The following is a 16,351-nucleotide window of genomic DNA, read 5'->3' as shown; positions in this document are numbered from 1 at the left end:
CGGCGCTTGAGCCCCGCGCTTGGCCCGCGCTGTGCTCCAGCCTCTCTGGAGAAGACCTCCTCCGTTCCCCTCTCTCTTTATAATCATACCACCTCTCAGGAGCGTCTTCCTGCAAACCATCCATAATTTACTTTCCTTTTACCCAGGCCCAATCCCCGTTAATATTCCATGGTCCAGTTCTCCAAGTTTCAGGCCTTTAAGCACCTTGGAGAAATCATGCCCTCCTGAAGAAGACCTTTCCCCAATAGTCTGAACAGCTTGTGCAAAGCACACAAGCAGTTGGCTCCTATGCAGGTGTCCACAGGATGTTTACACAGAGCACAGACCCCAAGTACACAGGCAGGCACAGAGCCCAACACCCAGTCCCCCCCCACACACACACACACACCGAAATTGGCAGAATGCTCACACACTACATACTCACATGCAGGAGGCACCCAGAGTCAAAGTACACTGTTGTTGGGTACACAGGATACGCGTGCAGTCAAGTTGCAAGGGCAGCATGCACTCCACACGCAGCCCCCACTGACTCCATTCTTACATGTTGCTTCAAGACTGCACTTTTACTCTCCAAGATAATTGCTGTCATCAGATCATCTCATAAAGGGAGGGTTACAGATGGTGACAAATTGGCAGGGAAAAAAACAGCCATGCACAGATATTTAAAGAAAAGACGTGCTAACACTTCTAACTTGGGGAAAGCAAAGGATTTTATTTGGGAGGTTTACAAGGAAAAAAAAAAACCAAGCAATATTTAACTGAAGCGCAATAGTGTGGCATCCATGCATTTGCCATCTGCCTTCCATATTGTCATTCCTTAATCAGGCCTGGTGTTGCCACAGTCTGCTGTACTGAAGACTGCTTAGTGTTTTTTACAGTTGGGGGCAGGGAGAGGAAGAGAGACAGACATTTTCCTCTCACCAGCCTCCTTCACCAAAAGACTACAAGAATTTGACCTGAGCTGGCTTGAAGTGGTTGCAAATACATAATCCGTTTCCTGACTCCCACCTCAGTTCCCAGACATCTTGCTGCAAGTGGTTCTAGCAATGGAATATTGTTGTGACTGAGAAAGGGAGTATGATGAATGGATTTGGCTGAGAAGTGTTGCATTGCTTTCTTAGTCATTTTTCCACCCCAAGTTGCATATTCTCAAACAGGAGACAGTACAGTGTCAGAGAATGAAAGATTCAGACTCAGTTTCCCCATCTGTAAAATAGAAGAAAGAATAGTACCTACTTCAAAGGGTGGTTCTGAGTATTAAATGAAATGGTATTTGTAAAGTACTTTGGATGGTGCCTGGAATTTGGATGGTACTCTTTATGTAAAGAGTACTTGTTATGTCAGTACTATTTCATTTTAATTATTATTATCACTCACGCACCATAGCTACAAATGGGAATTGTAAGACTAGAAGAAGCCTGTTCTAATTCCCAGATAGCAGAATAAGCAGATATTTACTAGGTTAGTCAGGGTTCCCTTTCACTTCTTTGCAAAACTGGAGACTGAAGCAGCAGATCTTTAAAAAATGACACACCACTTTCCTCTTCCTCCTCCCCTCCCCAAAGTTACATGGAGAAAAACAGGGCATCAAGGTCATTCCTTCTCCCGGGGAATTCCACCATGGTGTGTGGTCATGTGAGTACAATCAAAGCTACTGCAGAAGAACCACCTGTCAACAGGATGATCAGAATTAGTCTTATGACCACTGCAACACCATATTGTAATTGACAAAGTTTATGCAATACTTTGCTATCTGGCAACCACTATTCTAGGTGCTTTATATCTATGTGTTCATTTACCCCAATTATATTTATGAAGCCATTCTACAGATCAGGAAACTGAGGCATAGAGATGCTGAGAGCCACAGCTAGTAGGTGGCAGAGCTTGGATTCAAACCCAGGGGTTCTGACTCCTTTCTGGAAAATAATTTGGCAATAGGAATCCAAAGTAGGCTAAGTATCCTCCTACCATTAGTTGCTAGTCTTTTCTACATCTCCTCTAGAAAGAGTAAGTGGAAACATTAGTTTTCAAGCCAAGCAGATTTGGACTCAAATCTGGAATATCTTTATCAAGTTCTGACGTTTAGTTTTTCTTATCTGTATCATGAGAACAATTAAATGCAAGCACATATGAAAGAGTCTGATACCTATGTTTACAGTGTTCTCAGATTCACAAGGCTTTCCTTAATAGCATTTCTTTTCATACATCTTGTAACCATAATCATTTATAAGGCCCGTAACTATTCCTGATTACATATTAAATAACCTATTATAAAAGGTTTGAAGGTGGTTTTATTCTATAAGTCTGTTATTTCTTCTGTATGTATTTATTTTTAGAGAGAGAGAGAGAGAAAGAAAGAAAGAAAGAAAGAATTTTAATATTTATTTTTTAGTTTTTGGCGGACACAACATCTTTGTATGTGATGCTGAGGATCGAACCCAGGCCGCACACATGCCAGGCGAGCGTGCTACCGCTTGAGCCACATCCCCAGCCCTTTCCTCTGTATTTATAACTTTTGACTTTTTTCTTATAGTCTTCCATTTTTTCTCTTTTCTGCTCTTTTTCTTTTCTTTTCTTTTTTTTTTTTTTTTTTTTGTGCTTGGGATTGAACCCAGGGCCTCATGCTTTTCAGGCAAGCACTCTGTCACTGAGCCACATCCCCAGCCCTTCTGCTCTTTTTCCTCCGACATATTTTTCCCCTTTCTTTCCCTAAACTGACTATGAACTGAGAGAGAATGGACAATTCACTCTTAACTTTACAAGCACAATGCAGTCACAATGATAACAAGAAACATTAGTGTTTAGTATTGACAAAGATGGGAAATATGGGTATTCTCATTTATTGCTAGTAGTTTATAAATTGATACAACATTTTTGGCACTTTGAATCAAAAGATATAAAAGTGTTCACACTGACCCAGAAAGTCATGCTTCTAGGGAACTGTTATCTAAAGAATGTTTGTATCACTGGGTATAATAGCACACACCTAGTATCCCAGCTACTCAGGAGGCTGATACAGGAGGATCTAGGTTCAAGACTAGCCTGGGCAACCCATTTCAAAATAAAATAAAAGTGCAATGGCACATGCCTATAATCCCAGCAAAGTGGGAGACTGAAGCAGGAGGATTGCAGGTTTGAGGCCATCTCAGCAATTTAGCAAGGCCCTAAGCAACTTAGCAAGACCCTGTGTCCAAATAAAAAATAACAGGGTTGGGATGTGGCTCAGTGGTTAAGCACCCCTGGGTTCAATCCCTCCTACCAAAAACCAAACAACAAAAAATACATTGCCAGTGTATCTCAGTAGCAGTGTCCAGTACTGGGGGAGAAAAAACATATTTGCATTAATTAGCTTTTGCTGTGTAACAAAGGATCCCAAATGTAGCAGATTGAAATAACAAACATTTATTACCTTTTTATTCTGTGGAGTGATTGCTATGATTGGGTGATTTTCAGGGCTGGACCAGCTCAGTAGGAGCTGATGGTCTGGGATGACTTAAAATGGTCTCATTAACATGTTTGGGCTTTAGCTGGGATGACTAAATCCCATCTCTCTATAGTTTTTCCTCTTCTAATAAGCTAACTATAACTTCTTCAGAGAGTGGTCTCAGGATTCTCAGCATCAAAAAAGGAGGCATGCCTTGATATATAGGCATCTTTCAGGCCTCTGCTCCATCATACTTGCTAACATCCCCACTGGGCAAAGCAAATCAAATGGTCTAGCCCAGATTCAGATATAGACTCACTTCTTGATTGGATGAGCAACAAAATATCATGGTCATGCTTTTAAAACATTGGTTCATCGTAGCACTATTTATAATATAAAAGAAAAAAGGGGGGTGTCAATGTCCAAGAGAAGAGGGCTTCTTGAATAAATCAAACACCCACACAATGGGACATTTGCAAATGATAGAAAAGGAGTTAATGCTATGGGGAAATATACTCTACATATAGGTTTAGGTGGGAGAGAAAAAGGGTTACAAAATCTCAATTTTGTGAAGCTACACACACACACACACACACATTAATTACAGGTGTTTGCCACTGCACCTGCTCCAGTGTCATTCTTAAAGGTAATCATTATCATTAGCAGTTTGGTATCCTATCATATCTTTCTCTTTTTTAAAAAATAATATTTTCACTTGTAGATGGACAAAATACCTTTATTTTATTTGTTTATTTTTATGTGGTGTTGAGAATCCAACCCAGTGCCTCACATATTAGGCAAGCCTTCCACTGCTGAGCTACAACCCCAGCTTCAGATCTTTCTTTTACGCATTTACATACTTAAACATCGTGTGTGTGTGTGTGTGTGTGTGTGTGTGTACATTTTCCCCTCACATATGAAATTATATTTTTCATGTGTTATTCGGTGACATTTTGATAAGCCTTGGAGATCTTACATGTCTGTTTACACAGATCTGCCTCATTCTTTTTTTGTGTGTGTAATTTATCAGCATCTTTTAAATAGAATAAGTCCTGGAAATACCCTGATGGTAAAGGCTTCCTTTGAGTGGATAGGGTAGGGGCAAAGGGCCTTATCAGAGCATTTAAGAAGGAGAAATCTTCTTAAAAAAAAAAAAAAAGATTACCCCAAAATATTTGTAACAGCTTGTATTTATTTCCAAAGTCTGGTGTAACAAAGTACCACAAACTGGTTGGCTCAAAACAACAGAAATATTCTTTCATAGTTTTGGAGGCTAGAAGTTCAAAATTAAGGTTTTGGGAGGGCCATCCTCCCTCAGAAAGATCTAGGGAAGAAACTTTTGTGGCTCCTTCAGTTCCTGGTAGCTTCCACTCCTATTTCTCTGCCTCCTTCATTTGGTCTTTTTCTCCTGTGTGTTTCTGTGTGCCTGTCCTCTTCTTACAAAGACATCAATGATTGGGTTTTGGGCCCACACTAATTCATTTTGTCCTCATTTTAATTTTGTTACTTGTATTTGTAAGTATTTTATTTCCAAATAAGGTCACAATCTAGATATTGGGTGGACATGAATTGAGGTGTATGTGAAAAGGGTTCTATTCAACTCACTATATGTCTGTACAGCTTCCACTTGAATAAAAATGTTGATAATTGCCAAAACACATATTATTTTGTTTGGAACCTATGGAGTAAGTACACTAGGTTTTGGGGGACATTCAAGTGAGAAACAATGTGCCATTACACATCTCCAAATTTTATTTCATTTTAACTGAAAATATATTTTCTTCTCATGAGCAAGGATGCAAACATCAGAATTTTAAGTATAGGATCAAAGTTTAAAGAACTCCTCCACATTTTTATAATATAGCTGAATCTTATTTATACACAGTATTGCAATATCTTTACAATTTTCCCTTAAGGCTTTTGCTTTAAGCATGATCCAGCATACATAGGAAGGACAAGAATATAATTTAAACAAATGAATTCGGGCTTACATTGTTAATCCCCGCTTTCCCTCATTCTGTAGGGAGAAACGAATTGTTTAAATTCCCCACACAAAGCTGTTATCTTTGCCTGAACAAGAACCCTCATGGCCCCTTCTTTAGCACCTCAGGTGAGGGGTTACTCATTACCTACTGAGACAACATACAGTCTATCTTTGTAATTTGACTGGAATGAGTAGAAAGGGCCTCCGCCTGGGGTGTGGAGTGAACGTACAAAGTGATTATTACCTTCATCAGCGCTGTCGTCACTTTCGCCGAATGTGAGACACCCCCTCCGCTCCAAGGCCTGTGATTGCGCCAGAGCCTTTGCGCTCTAGCAAGCAGGTGACGTTGCCGCTGACGGCCAGCTAGGGCGGGGGTGGGGGTTGCCAGAGGTAAGTGGGAAAGAGCTTGTTCCGGTCCAAACCGCTAGAACTCTCCCGTGGTCCCGGCAACCAGGGCTAGGGGCGCCCTCAGTCCCTCCCTCCCTCCCTCGCGACCCATACTAGCAAGCGCCAAGTCCTCAGGCGCTCCGTGCTTCCCCGCGTCACCCGCAGCCCAGGCACCCCCACGACGCTGCCATTCATTCCTCCTACACTGCAAACGCGCGGGAGCCTCCTGGGCTGGAAGAACCAAAAGGCGCAGCGGGCTCTACGAGTCCCGATTTCGGCCGGGAGTCCGCTTTGGTGCGCGATATGACCTTGGATTTACTTAGACTCCTCCTAGCAGAGACTGAAATAGACTAAGGAGACAGAGACACCGTACAGCAAAGGTTACAGAGGCCAAACATGGAAACAGATTCAGAAAAGCAAAGATCCTAACACAGAGATATACAGGGAGACACGTAGAGATACACTGACATACAGAGACAGACATAGAAAGGCAATCGGAGATGAACAGACCCTGAAGAACCGCAAGAGACCCGCAGAGCAACTAGGATAAGAGAGCGCGCCAACCACGAGGGCACCACCCACAGGCCTGAGCTCTTCCCGCGCTCCTGTGGATTTGTGTCTTTTCCACTCTCCACCCGTACCCAGAGCTTCCTGCCGCCGCGGTTCTGATGTCCGCTCTTTGGGTTGATTGCCTTGCTGCTGTTTTCAGGCCCCAAAGGGCCGCGCCAGCTTTTGCACCCCTGCTCAGTCTCCTTTGCACCGCCTTCTGAGCTTTGGTGTCGGACCCTCCCCCTTTCTCTCTAAGTACCAGGCTCGCTCCCAATTTCTCTCTGGTCCCGCCCCTCCCCGCCAGCTCTTCCCAGCGTTGGTCTGTACAGTTCTTCCAGACCCACTGCGGGCCATTCCCCGCCACTGTGCGGGAACCTCCCACTGCTGCTCCTTCCTTTCGGGGGATAGCTGGGCGCGCTTCGGCCCCTCGGCCCCGCCTCTTTCTCCTGGCCGGTGCCCGCCCCGCCTCCACCGCGCCCCGCCCGCCGTTCTCTGCCGCAGTCGGGCGCTCATCGTCATTCCGCTCTCGCCGCCGCCGCCACCCCCGCCCCCCCGCTCACTGCCCCCGCCCCCGCCCGGTCCCCGCCGCCGCCGCCGCCGCCGCCGCCTGCCCAGCGGCCCGGGAGGCGGAGGCGCGGGGGAGGAGGCCCCGCTTGGCTCCGCAGTCCCGGATGCTGCATGACTTCATCCTTCCGCCGGCTCCCCTACTGAGCTAGGGCCGGTCCGGCAGCTAGCCCGCCGCCCGCGCCCCGCTGCAGTCCCGCGCCCGCCCCGCGCCCGCCATGTCCGAGATCCTACCCTACAGCGAGGACAAGATGGGCCGCTTCGGCGCAGACCCCGAGGGCTCCGACCTCTCCTTCAGCTGCCGCCTGCAGGACACCAACTCCTTCTTCGCGGGCAACCAGGCCAAGCGACCCCCCAAGCTGGGCCAGATCGGCCGAGCCAAGCGAGGTACGCGGCCCCGGCTCGGAGTCGCCGCCTGACCCAGAAACCCTCCGCTGGGCGCCCCCCGGCTGCCGTTCCCCGCTGAGTAGCCGCAGCTCCTGCCGCAGACCAGCGCAGCCAGCCGCTCTTCGGCCCGGGTTGTGGGGGGAGGGTCCCTGCTGCAGTGTTGTCCCCCTCTTCTCCTCTCCCGGGAACACAGTGCCCCGGATTCGATCGGTGCTCGCCACCTCTGGAAGCAGAGCCCTGGCACCTGGGCGAGGGGGAGGGGCCGGTCCCGGCATTTGGGGCTGCTTGGAAGTGGGAACAGAATGGTGGGCAAATTCTTTGGGATCAAATGCTCAGTCGGTGGATGCTACGAAGAACCTTCAGGTCCAGAGGGTCGTCCGACTGGAGGGCAGAAAGGCCAGGGGTTCTGTTGTCCTGGTTGTTTGCATGGGGAGGGGGACTTTGTTGGTCCCAGGATCGGAAGAGGGGTTCAAGTAGCAAGAGGTTTAGGTGAGGGAGAGGGTCGGATTAGCTGCATGTTCCGTTTGAGCCCCATTTGAGAAAGGGGTTCTGTTGAAATGAGGGTTGACGAGGGAGGTTCTATGAGCTAGAGATATCTCTGGTCAGCTCAGATTAAGGAAGGCTCAGGTGGCGGGAGGGTTCGCACTGGGAGGCACAATTGCCAGAGCTTTTGGAAGAGGGGCGTTCCAACATAGGGAGGGAAGGGGGTCTGTGGGAGCGAGGCTTGGTAGCCTGGAGGGAGGCAGGAATGTTTGGATGGGGAAGGCTCGGTGGCACCGGGTTCCGAGGGGGCGTCGCTGGGCCGGGGGGCAGTAGCTACGCGGGGCGCGAGGACGCGGGGCCCATTCTCGCCGCCGCCCCCCGAGGCCGCGCGGCTGACGCGCTTTCTCCCTGCGCAGTGGTGATCGAGGATGACCGGATAGACGACGTGCTGAAGGGGATGGGGGAGAAGCCGCCGTCCGGAGTGTAGACGCGGTGGCTCCGGCGGCGAGCTCCGGGCCCAGCCCCGCAGCGGCCAGGAGCGCGGGCCGGCGATGCGGCTGCCGGCGCCCCCCGCCCCGGCCCAGGAGCCCGCGGGCGGGGGCTGCAGGTCTGCGCCGCCGCTGGGTCAGTGTCTCTGCCGCCGCTGCCAGGCACTCCGGAGCTGTCCGCTTCAGCACCACAGCGGCGGTGGTAGCGGCGGCGCGGACCGGCCCGGAGCCCGCCGCTGCGCTCATGCACTTTAGAACCTCGGGCCGCAGCCCCACCCCGCACACCGGAACGGACACAGAGACCCGCGGCCCCCATTCCCCGGCCCGCCCCCTCCCGCACGGCTCCCCTGCCCCGCCCCCCTCCGGCCAGTTTGGTCTGCAGACCGGGTGGCTGCCGGTGTTGGACCGCGCGTGGCCAGGGATGTTTGGCTGCGTATTTGCATGAGCTTCCCACCCACCTGAGCCCAGCCCTCTGGGCAGTTCCTAATCCTCACCCCAGTCTGGCGTGACCCCAGCCTCTTTCTAAGGAACTTCCTCAGCACATTTGTATTTTTATATCCGATTCTTTGTTTACTGGCTCCGCTCATGGTTCGTGCCCTCCCCCCATAGCCTCCGCCATGCTCTTCTGCGCCTGGCAGATAGGACGGGTGTTGAGGCTGGGTTGGGACAAGCCCCCAACATGGTAACCAATCATATGGTCAGTCTGCCAAAGCCTCACTCCAGGAGGTTCTCAGGCAGACCCCTTTCCCCCAAGGTATCACCTTGTAAGGGCCCAGATCTGATTTTACCTTGGATCCTTTCGTTCTACCCCTGGGAACCCAAATGGGACTGCTCTGCACCTCTGGATGACACCTGTGGACCTGGAGATGTCCTCAACCCAGGGGTGTCCTTTGTAAAATGTTCCTCCATCCTCACTGTATCAGGAGTGTGTGAATAAACACAGACCTCCCTGTGTGCGTGTGTGGCCACTGCTTCAGTCTGCTCAGGAGCGGGGCCAAAATGGGAGGGAGGCAAATACTTGGTAATCTCAAGTGCAAAGTTGCTGGTAGGGGAGGGTTGCCAAGGGAATACAGGCAGGCCAGCCTGAGCTGGGAACATGGTTACCATGTGGTCTCCTTAGGTACATGAACAGTCTAAGCAGGACAGGTAAGCAGTGTTGGGGCTGGAGCTGGGGTCGGAAGCATAAAGCAATCTATATTCAAAGTCTGCTATCTCCTGTACACAAATGCAAGTTGGAAGGGGGCCCCTTAGGCCAGCTGTTGTACAGAAGGGCTGTTAAAATTTACCCCAGGGGATGAATTACTGGTGGTCCGGTATGGTGGAGAAGTTTATGGGGAACGAAGTAGAGTTCAAAGGAACATAAGAAGGAAGCCAGAAATCTAGGATCTGGGGACCTAGTTGGAGCAGGGCTGAATTGGCTCACATGGGCTTGTTCTCACAACCTCTCTCTTGCACATGAGACCTCTGGAATGTGAGCACCTTTGAAACAACCCCAATCCTGAGTGAGGAATTCCTGAGAAGCCCAGGGAGAGCTGGAGGACAATGCCTCTGGCCTCACAGCTGAATGGCATTGAGAAAGTCTTCATGATCTGAGTCTTGGAAGAAGCAGGGTGAGGTGGGAGGGCTGGGAGGTGACAGGATCTGGGCTCCTAGGGCCAGCTGGGCCACACTGAGCTCCCCACCCTTGTGCATGAGGTAGAAGTGGTAGTGGAAACCGCTGCCGTAGGTTGCATGCCTCAAGGACCAGCCATATCGGGCTTGGGCATAGTGTCTGGTACGAAAGTGGGGGGCTGCAGAGGTCATTGAGATGAACCGGCCCCCAGGGACCAGCACCCGGCTCACCTGCAAGGCAGACAGAGAAGCCATCGGTGATGAGTCATCTCCAGGTTCTCAAAGGTCAGTACTGCCCCAGTCAAACCTCAGGTATTACCCTCCATCCAGTAGCTCAAACTTTCCATGGCAAAGAGTAAGCCACATTCTCTGCTCCTCGCCATTTCATGAAAGCAGGGCTGCGATCTAAATAGGAGCATGCGAGTTCAGGAGGCATGGCTTTCCTATCAGCTGTTCTCCTTCTCAGTCTGTATCACCTGTCTGGAATTTGCCTGTTACCTTACCCCTGATGCAACCTAGTAGCCAAACATTGGCCTTTGTAAGCTTAATCACTCCAGCCCCTTCTAATCTTGATCCAGCTTAACACTCCCATTCTTTAGAGAACTATACTTCTGAGGGTGATCCACCATCTGCTCCAAACCAGACCTCTAGCTTTTGAGTTCTTTCCATCCCCTCATCCCCACCCCTTAATCTGCCCTTCTCTCTTGCTGATTCCTCACCTCACTGAGCACCTGGTCCACAATGTGGATACCTTCAGATGATATGGTCCAGGGATCCTGTTCCCCAGCCAGCAGGGCATCCAGTGTGCCCTTCTCAAGCACCACATCAAAGGAGCCACTAGGGAAGGCAAGCATCCGCACATCCATGGTCTCCCAACGCAGCCTGGGTATATGGGCATAGCGAGCCTGCATGGCAGCCACCACTACTGATGAGTAATCCACACTGGTCACATCGGGAAAGCCTCCAAGGAACAGCTCGTAGCTCAGAGCACTATTCCCGCAACCTGGTGTGGGATGGAGTGGGTGGCAAAAGAGCTAGGTTAGTTTTGGTTCTCACCTTCCCTGTTATTCATCGTGGCCCCACATTTTCTCTCAGTCCAAATCTTCTAGTACTAAAGGAAAGGCAGAAGTGTTCAGAAAACACAAGCTTTGGAATCACGCAGACCTCAGCATAAACCCTGGCTCTATCATTCCTGACTGTGTGAACTAGGGCAAGTTGTTTCAATACCAATAACTTGGATTTCTTATTCAGAAAAATGACGATAACAGTCAATAGGCTACAGAAAGGATGCAACACACTAATTTAAGAACTAAAACATCTGTTGAATAGCTGAAGGAGGTCCATGCTTAGGAATTCAAGGGTCTGGATTCTGATATCCCTAACCAAACAGCCATGGAAAAAATCATTTGACTTGTTGAATTTCAGTTTCCTCAAACTCAGGATGGTAATAATACTGGCATTATTAGGACTGTAATCTCATTATTATTCTAATCCCTAACCTTTTAGAGGATCTTGGAAGATATCTACCCTGGGAAGGTTTCGTGATAGGAGTTATTATCTTACTTTGATTTCCATGGCAGAATTGGTAAGTGAAGGGTAAACTAGGTGGGGACACACAGCAGGGTTGATCTCTTATAATTTTTAATGTACATATTTTTTTAAAAAAAAATTTAGCTGTAGATGGACACAATAGCTTTATTTTATTTATTTATTTTTTTAATGTGGTGCTGAGAATCAAACCCAGTGCCTCACACATGCCAGGCAAGCACTCTACCACTGAGCCACAACCCCAGCCCCTCATGTACATATTGAATACTACATATTGGTCTCTGTTGATGAATAAGAGTGCCTTCCTTCAAGAAACTCATGCTCTGGTGGAAAGGAAAAACATGGAAGCAGGCAACTGTCACATAATACAATAAGTATTTCAATAGGGACAGGCTGTGGGAGCACAAAGAAACCCTGATCTCACCCCAGGTGGATTAGCCAACAATTTCAGGGCAGCTAACAAGCAGTATCTTGGGGGGGGGGGGGGGGGAAGAATCACAACACTGATGGGAAATGCTTAGAATGCAATCTCAAAGAGGAACGGTTAGAGAAGGGTAGAGCTTAGAGTAGATGTGGATCTATATCACAGTGGACATGACTACTTTAAAATATCCAGTGGTCTCTGCCAGGCCATCCTGTGGCCAGTCTCAGGCTGAGAATGGGACAGGATGACAGCTCTTGGCAGTCCCATGTAGGGGATGTTAGATCTTAGAATTAGTCTCATTTTAACCCTCATTTGGTTCCCTAAGAGGATCACAGGATCAATTGTTGAGATATCCCTAATCTAGCAGAGCTTGGCACCTAGACAGAGCATCCAGAAGCAGCTCACCAGTCCTCAGCAGTCCCTTCCCATGCTCCTCCTCAGGCCCTGGGGCTCAAGGAGAGTACTATCTTGCCTGGTAAAGCCTAACGCATGCTTCCCCATGTTGGACCTGCAAGCACTGGATGGCATCTTTTAAGAAAACTTTCACACTTACAAAGCAGTGATTTCTGCCTCAGTGATTTGGGTCCACAACTAAGAAAGGGATTGGAAAGAACACTGCCTCCTAAATGGTGCCTTAGGGAAGCAAAGCCCTGGAGAACTGACCCAAATCCAAGAACACATCATATGTGGATCCAAAGCTATGAGGATGCTAACCCAACACTAAGAGTCTGAGATGTAATCCTGAATGCCAATTCATTAATAAAAAATAGCCATCGTTGGAACTGGACAGTTGAATTCTTTGGTCAGTCCCTTCTCTCTATAGGAAACTAGAAGCCAAATTATGATCAGAAGATTCCTAAAGGATATGGAACCAAGCAAAGATGGAAAATCTGAGAAGTATACTGACAGTAAAGCAGAGACAGCCATCCATATGCATTCACCTGCCATGAGAACAGTCTACTTATAGGGATCAGACACACAAGACTTCAGTCGGGATCTCTGAACATTCATGGATAAACTGTCTCTGACTTTCATTTTCAATAATAATGAAGGCTAGGGGTATAGCTCAGTGGTAGAGTGCTTTCCTAGCACGCACGAGGCCCTGAGTTTGGTCCTCAACATGTGTGGGTATGTGTGCGTATGTACACATGCACAAACACATATGCACACACACAAGCATGGTTCAATAATAACAATGATCATTAGCCAGTAACTGAAATTGAAAACCAGGTAGTATTGTGCTAACCATTTCATAAGAATTATCTGTTTATTTTCACAATAGATCCATATAGAAGACACTATTATATTAACATTCCCATTTTCTAGATGGGGAAATTGAGAAACGTGGATAAGAAACATACCCCAAGACTACAGTCAGATGTAGAGTCCTAATTTGGACCCAGACCTGCCTCACTCCAGAGCCAGAGCTCTTAAATCACAATGCTCAACTACCTTCCAAGTTCTGAGAGGCCCACTCACCTTCAGTAGTGACATTTCAACTTTATCAATAAGACCATTAAGCTATAATTTACAATGTAGTCACTGGACCAGTTTCAACAGAATGCTAGATGTCTCTCACCCATCTGTGTGGTGCAGCAGCAGAACTAGAAGCTCTGGAGTCAGAGTGTACCCTACTTCACCTTGCTGCATGATAGTGGTAGACACTGTCAATACTCTGACCAGATCTCCTCGAAGTCCTTTAAGCAATTTTTCTATGTCCCTAGGTTGTGGTATATGTTTGCATTGAAGTTTGCATCTGTGATTCTTCAGGCTGAAATTACACTTAGGGAAACTTTGTCTGACATCACAATTTTGCTTGGCTTCTTCCCTTTTGTTACCCCAATTTCTCACCAATATCTTCTGGGAGCTCTTATCTAACAAATGACTTGGACATGATTCTCATCTCAGGATGAGAAATTGCTCCTGAGAAACCCATAGCAATGACCCATAGCAGTGGTTGCCAAATCCAACTCACCACCTCCTTTTGTAAATAAAGTTTTATTAGAGCATGGCTATTCCTATGTATGTGTTTGTACAGTACAATAGCAAAACTGAGTAGCTGTAACAGAGACTGCAAAGTTTAAAATATTTACCATCCAGCCATGTTCTGAATAAGACTCTTAATACTTTAACTTACCTTTAGGGAACGATTAAATAAGTCAGAAAGGACCCAGCATGTTCCATGGCATCTACCAGATACCTTATGTTTGTTAAGGTGGCATGTAACATATGGTACACCCCATGTCGAGGGTCCTATTGTTAAATCTTTGGACATCCTTTCTGAAAACTCTTCGCTTTTGATTTTTAGACTTTTCACCCCTCTTATCCAGAAAAGGCTACCTCTCAGTCAAGCAGATTTTAAGGCAGAGTTACTCTGCCAACCGCCAGCATAAGAATCAGCTGTGGGGCTTCTTGAAAATAGATTCCTCAGCTTGGGAGGCAGAGGCAAGAGAATCATGAGTTCAAAGCCAGCATCAGCAACATAGTGAGGCACTAAGCAACTCAGTGAGACCCTGTCTCTAAATAAATATAAAAAGGGCTGGGGATGTGGCTCAGTGGTTAAGCATCCCTGGGTTCAATCCCTGGTAAGAAAAGAAAAGAAAAGGGAAGGGGAGGGGAGGGGAGGGGAGGGGAGGGGAGGGGAGGGGAAAATAAATAGATTCCTAGAACCCATCCCTGGAATTAGAATCTCACGGTGGGGGTCCAGCTTTCCAGATTATTTTGATGCACACTACATCTTTAAAAAATAGCTCTATGGTAAATCTATACATAAATCATTTAGTTTACAATCACAAAATTCATGAACATTTACCTCTGGGGGAAGGGGTTTGGGGAGGAATTACACAGAAAACCTTAAATATACATGAGGCTTATTGCCAGGCCTTGCTCTTTCACATTCATTCAATCACCTTAGAAAATCAATATTTAAGTACTCATTTTTTAGAGGCTGGGAAAATGTAGGTACAGAAATTTAAGTACTTTGATGATAACACACAGCCAGAATTAGATGAGCCAAAATTCCAAACATGATTAGCAACTTCCACGGTCCAAGTTCTTTTTTTGTAGTGGGAGGGAACTCAGGGGCACTTTACTATGGAGTACATCTCTAACCCTTTTTATTTTTATTTTGAGACAGGAACTTGCTAAATTGCTGAGATTCTCACTAAATTGCAGAGGCTGGCACCAAACTTGCAATCCTTCTGCCTCAGCCTCCGGATTCACTGGGATCACACTGCACCTGACCAGAACCCAAATTCCTCACCACTAGGTTATACTTCTTTCTAGTCCTACGTGCACACACACGCATCAGATTTATTATTCATATCTTACATATATATGGTATTACAGGTATCAAATATTTCACTTACAGACAAAGACTTTGACGCTGAAAAATAAAAACTATAATTGGTAGGAAAACCTTTGCTCATTCAAGCTTCACTATGTGCCTCCAAGGCTGACAGAGGAAGAGAACTCCTAGTGGGGCAACTGGACCTCTCAGAGCCCTCCCTACTTTGCATCCCAGCACCTCTTTTCCACAGGAAATCACACCAATCTCGGCCGCAATCTCCACTTCGATCTCAGAGGGCGCTGTTTTTACCTTCACTTCACACTAAGCATAGGACAAAGTTTCAGTCAGGGTTTGGAGAGTGCTAACTCCCTCTAGGTATCAATGGCTCCTGGTGCCAACTGGCGCAAAAAGAAAAGCGCTAAGCAAAGTGCTCGAGATGCCTGCATTTGTATTATCTCGTATGAAATCCTAGTCCCATTTCTAAAATTGAAACTGACGCTCACAACGGATTCATCACTTGTCCTAAGTTATACTGCCAATTTGTATTGGGACTTGAACTAGGTCCTCTGCCTTCTCCTGGGCCAGAGGTTACTTCCCAAGAGTCCGGAACAGGGTCCAGGATCACTCCTGTTTGCCCTGGCTAACTACAGCTGGATTCGGAGGTACTGGATCTTAGCTTCCCACTGGGGTCCACTGAGAGGGGCAAAGAGACAAGGAGAAAGTGGATGAGGTCAGATCAGGCCTGACGCAGCCTGATCTCCTGGCCGGGACAGCTCTGGGGATACCCACCTAGCACGAGGATACGGTCCTCCGGCCGCAGCTCAGGCTCTAGGAGGGAACGGAAGGAGGAGAAGTCCCCGAACCACTCGTAGGGCGCAGAGTCCGCCGCGCCTTGGTAGCGCTGGTCCCAGTACTGGACCTCGCAGTACTCGAAGTTCTGCTCGGGTAACTCCGGCCCGGGCGCCGGGGACCCGGGAGAGGCCATGCTCTAGGCACTCTCCAGGACCCGACCTACGCAGCCAATCCGGAGGGTGGGATGTGGTGGGCGGGGCCCTTGTGTCTCCGCCCACCACCTGCAGTTGCTCAACACAAACACGTGGAACTTCCGTCTTCTGCTAAGCGCTCTTTGAAGAATCGTCCGGCTGGGAACACTGAATAATCGTCTACTTTTGCAGTCCTCCGGCTGTACTGCTTAGTCGCCTTCGCGGGCCAC

At 47.9% G+C, this 16,351-nt stretch overlaps 2 protein-coding genes across 2 annotated transcripts; one reads left to right on the top strand and one right to left on the bottom strand.

Annotated features, from left to right (window-relative positions):
• Positions 1–6,954: 6,954 nt before the first annotated feature.
• Camk2n2 (calcium/calmodulin dependent protein kinase II inhibitor 2) lies at positions 6,955–8,306 on the top strand. Its single transcript, XM_027951552.2, has 2 exons — positions 6,955–7,295; positions 8,195–8,306. The coding sequence occupies exons 1-2, from the start codon at positions 7,127–7,129 to the stop codon at positions 8,263–8,265; spliced, it is 240 nt and encodes a 79-aa protein (XP_027807353.1). The 5' UTR covers positions 6,955–7,126; the 3' UTR covers positions 8,266–8,306.
• Positions 8,307–9,435: 1,129 nt separating this feature from the next.
• Positions 9,436–16,262, bottom strand: Eef1akmt4 (EEF1A lysine methyltransferase 4). Its single transcript, XM_027951551.2, has 3 exons — positions 15,928–16,262; positions 10,597–10,880; positions 9,436–10,108 (listed from the first exon to the last, which is right to left on the bottom strand). The coding sequence occupies exons 1-3, from the start codon at positions 16,121–16,123 to the stop codon at positions 9,821–9,823; spliced, it is 768 nt and encodes a 255-aa protein (XP_027807352.1). The 5' UTR covers positions 16,124–16,262; the 3' UTR covers positions 9,436–9,820.
• Positions 16,263–16,351: the final 89 nt, after the last annotated feature.

This window comes from Marmota flaviventris, chromosome 8, assembly GCF_047511675.1.
Source record: "Marmota flaviventris isolate mMarFla1 chromosome 8, mMarFla1.hap1, whole genome shotgun sequence".
In the NCBI taxonomy this organism is placed as follows: Eukaryota; Metazoa; Chordata; class Mammalia; order Rodentia; family Sciuridae; genus Marmota; species Marmota flaviventris.
The sequence above is the reverse complement of the archived record's forward strand: the minus strand, read 5'-3'. Positions and strand labels throughout refer to the sequence as shown.

Bases quoted from the DNA above. Each gene is read 5' to 3' on its own strand.
- Eef1akmt4 (XM_027951551.2), bottom strand. From the start codon at position 16,123: ATGGCCTCTCCCGGGTCCCCGGCGCCCGGGCCGGAGTTACCCGAGCAG. The intron at 10,881-15,927 runs GTGGGTATCCCC...ATCCCACACCAG, and splicing joins GGACCGTATCCTCGTGCTAG to GTTGCGGGAATAGTGCTCTG. The intron at 10,109-10,596 runs GTGAGGAATCAG...TCTGCCTTGCAG, and splicing joins TGGACCAGGTGCTCAGTGAG to GTGAGCCGGGTGCTGGTCCC.
- Camk2n2 (XM_027951552.2), top strand. From the start codon at position 7,127: ATGTCCGAGATCCTACCCTACAGCGAGGACAAGATGGGCCGCTTCGGC. The intron at 7,296-8,194 runs GTACGCGGCCCC...CTCCCTGCGCAG, and splicing joins GATCGGCCGAGCCAAGCGAG to TGGTGATCGAGGATGACCGG.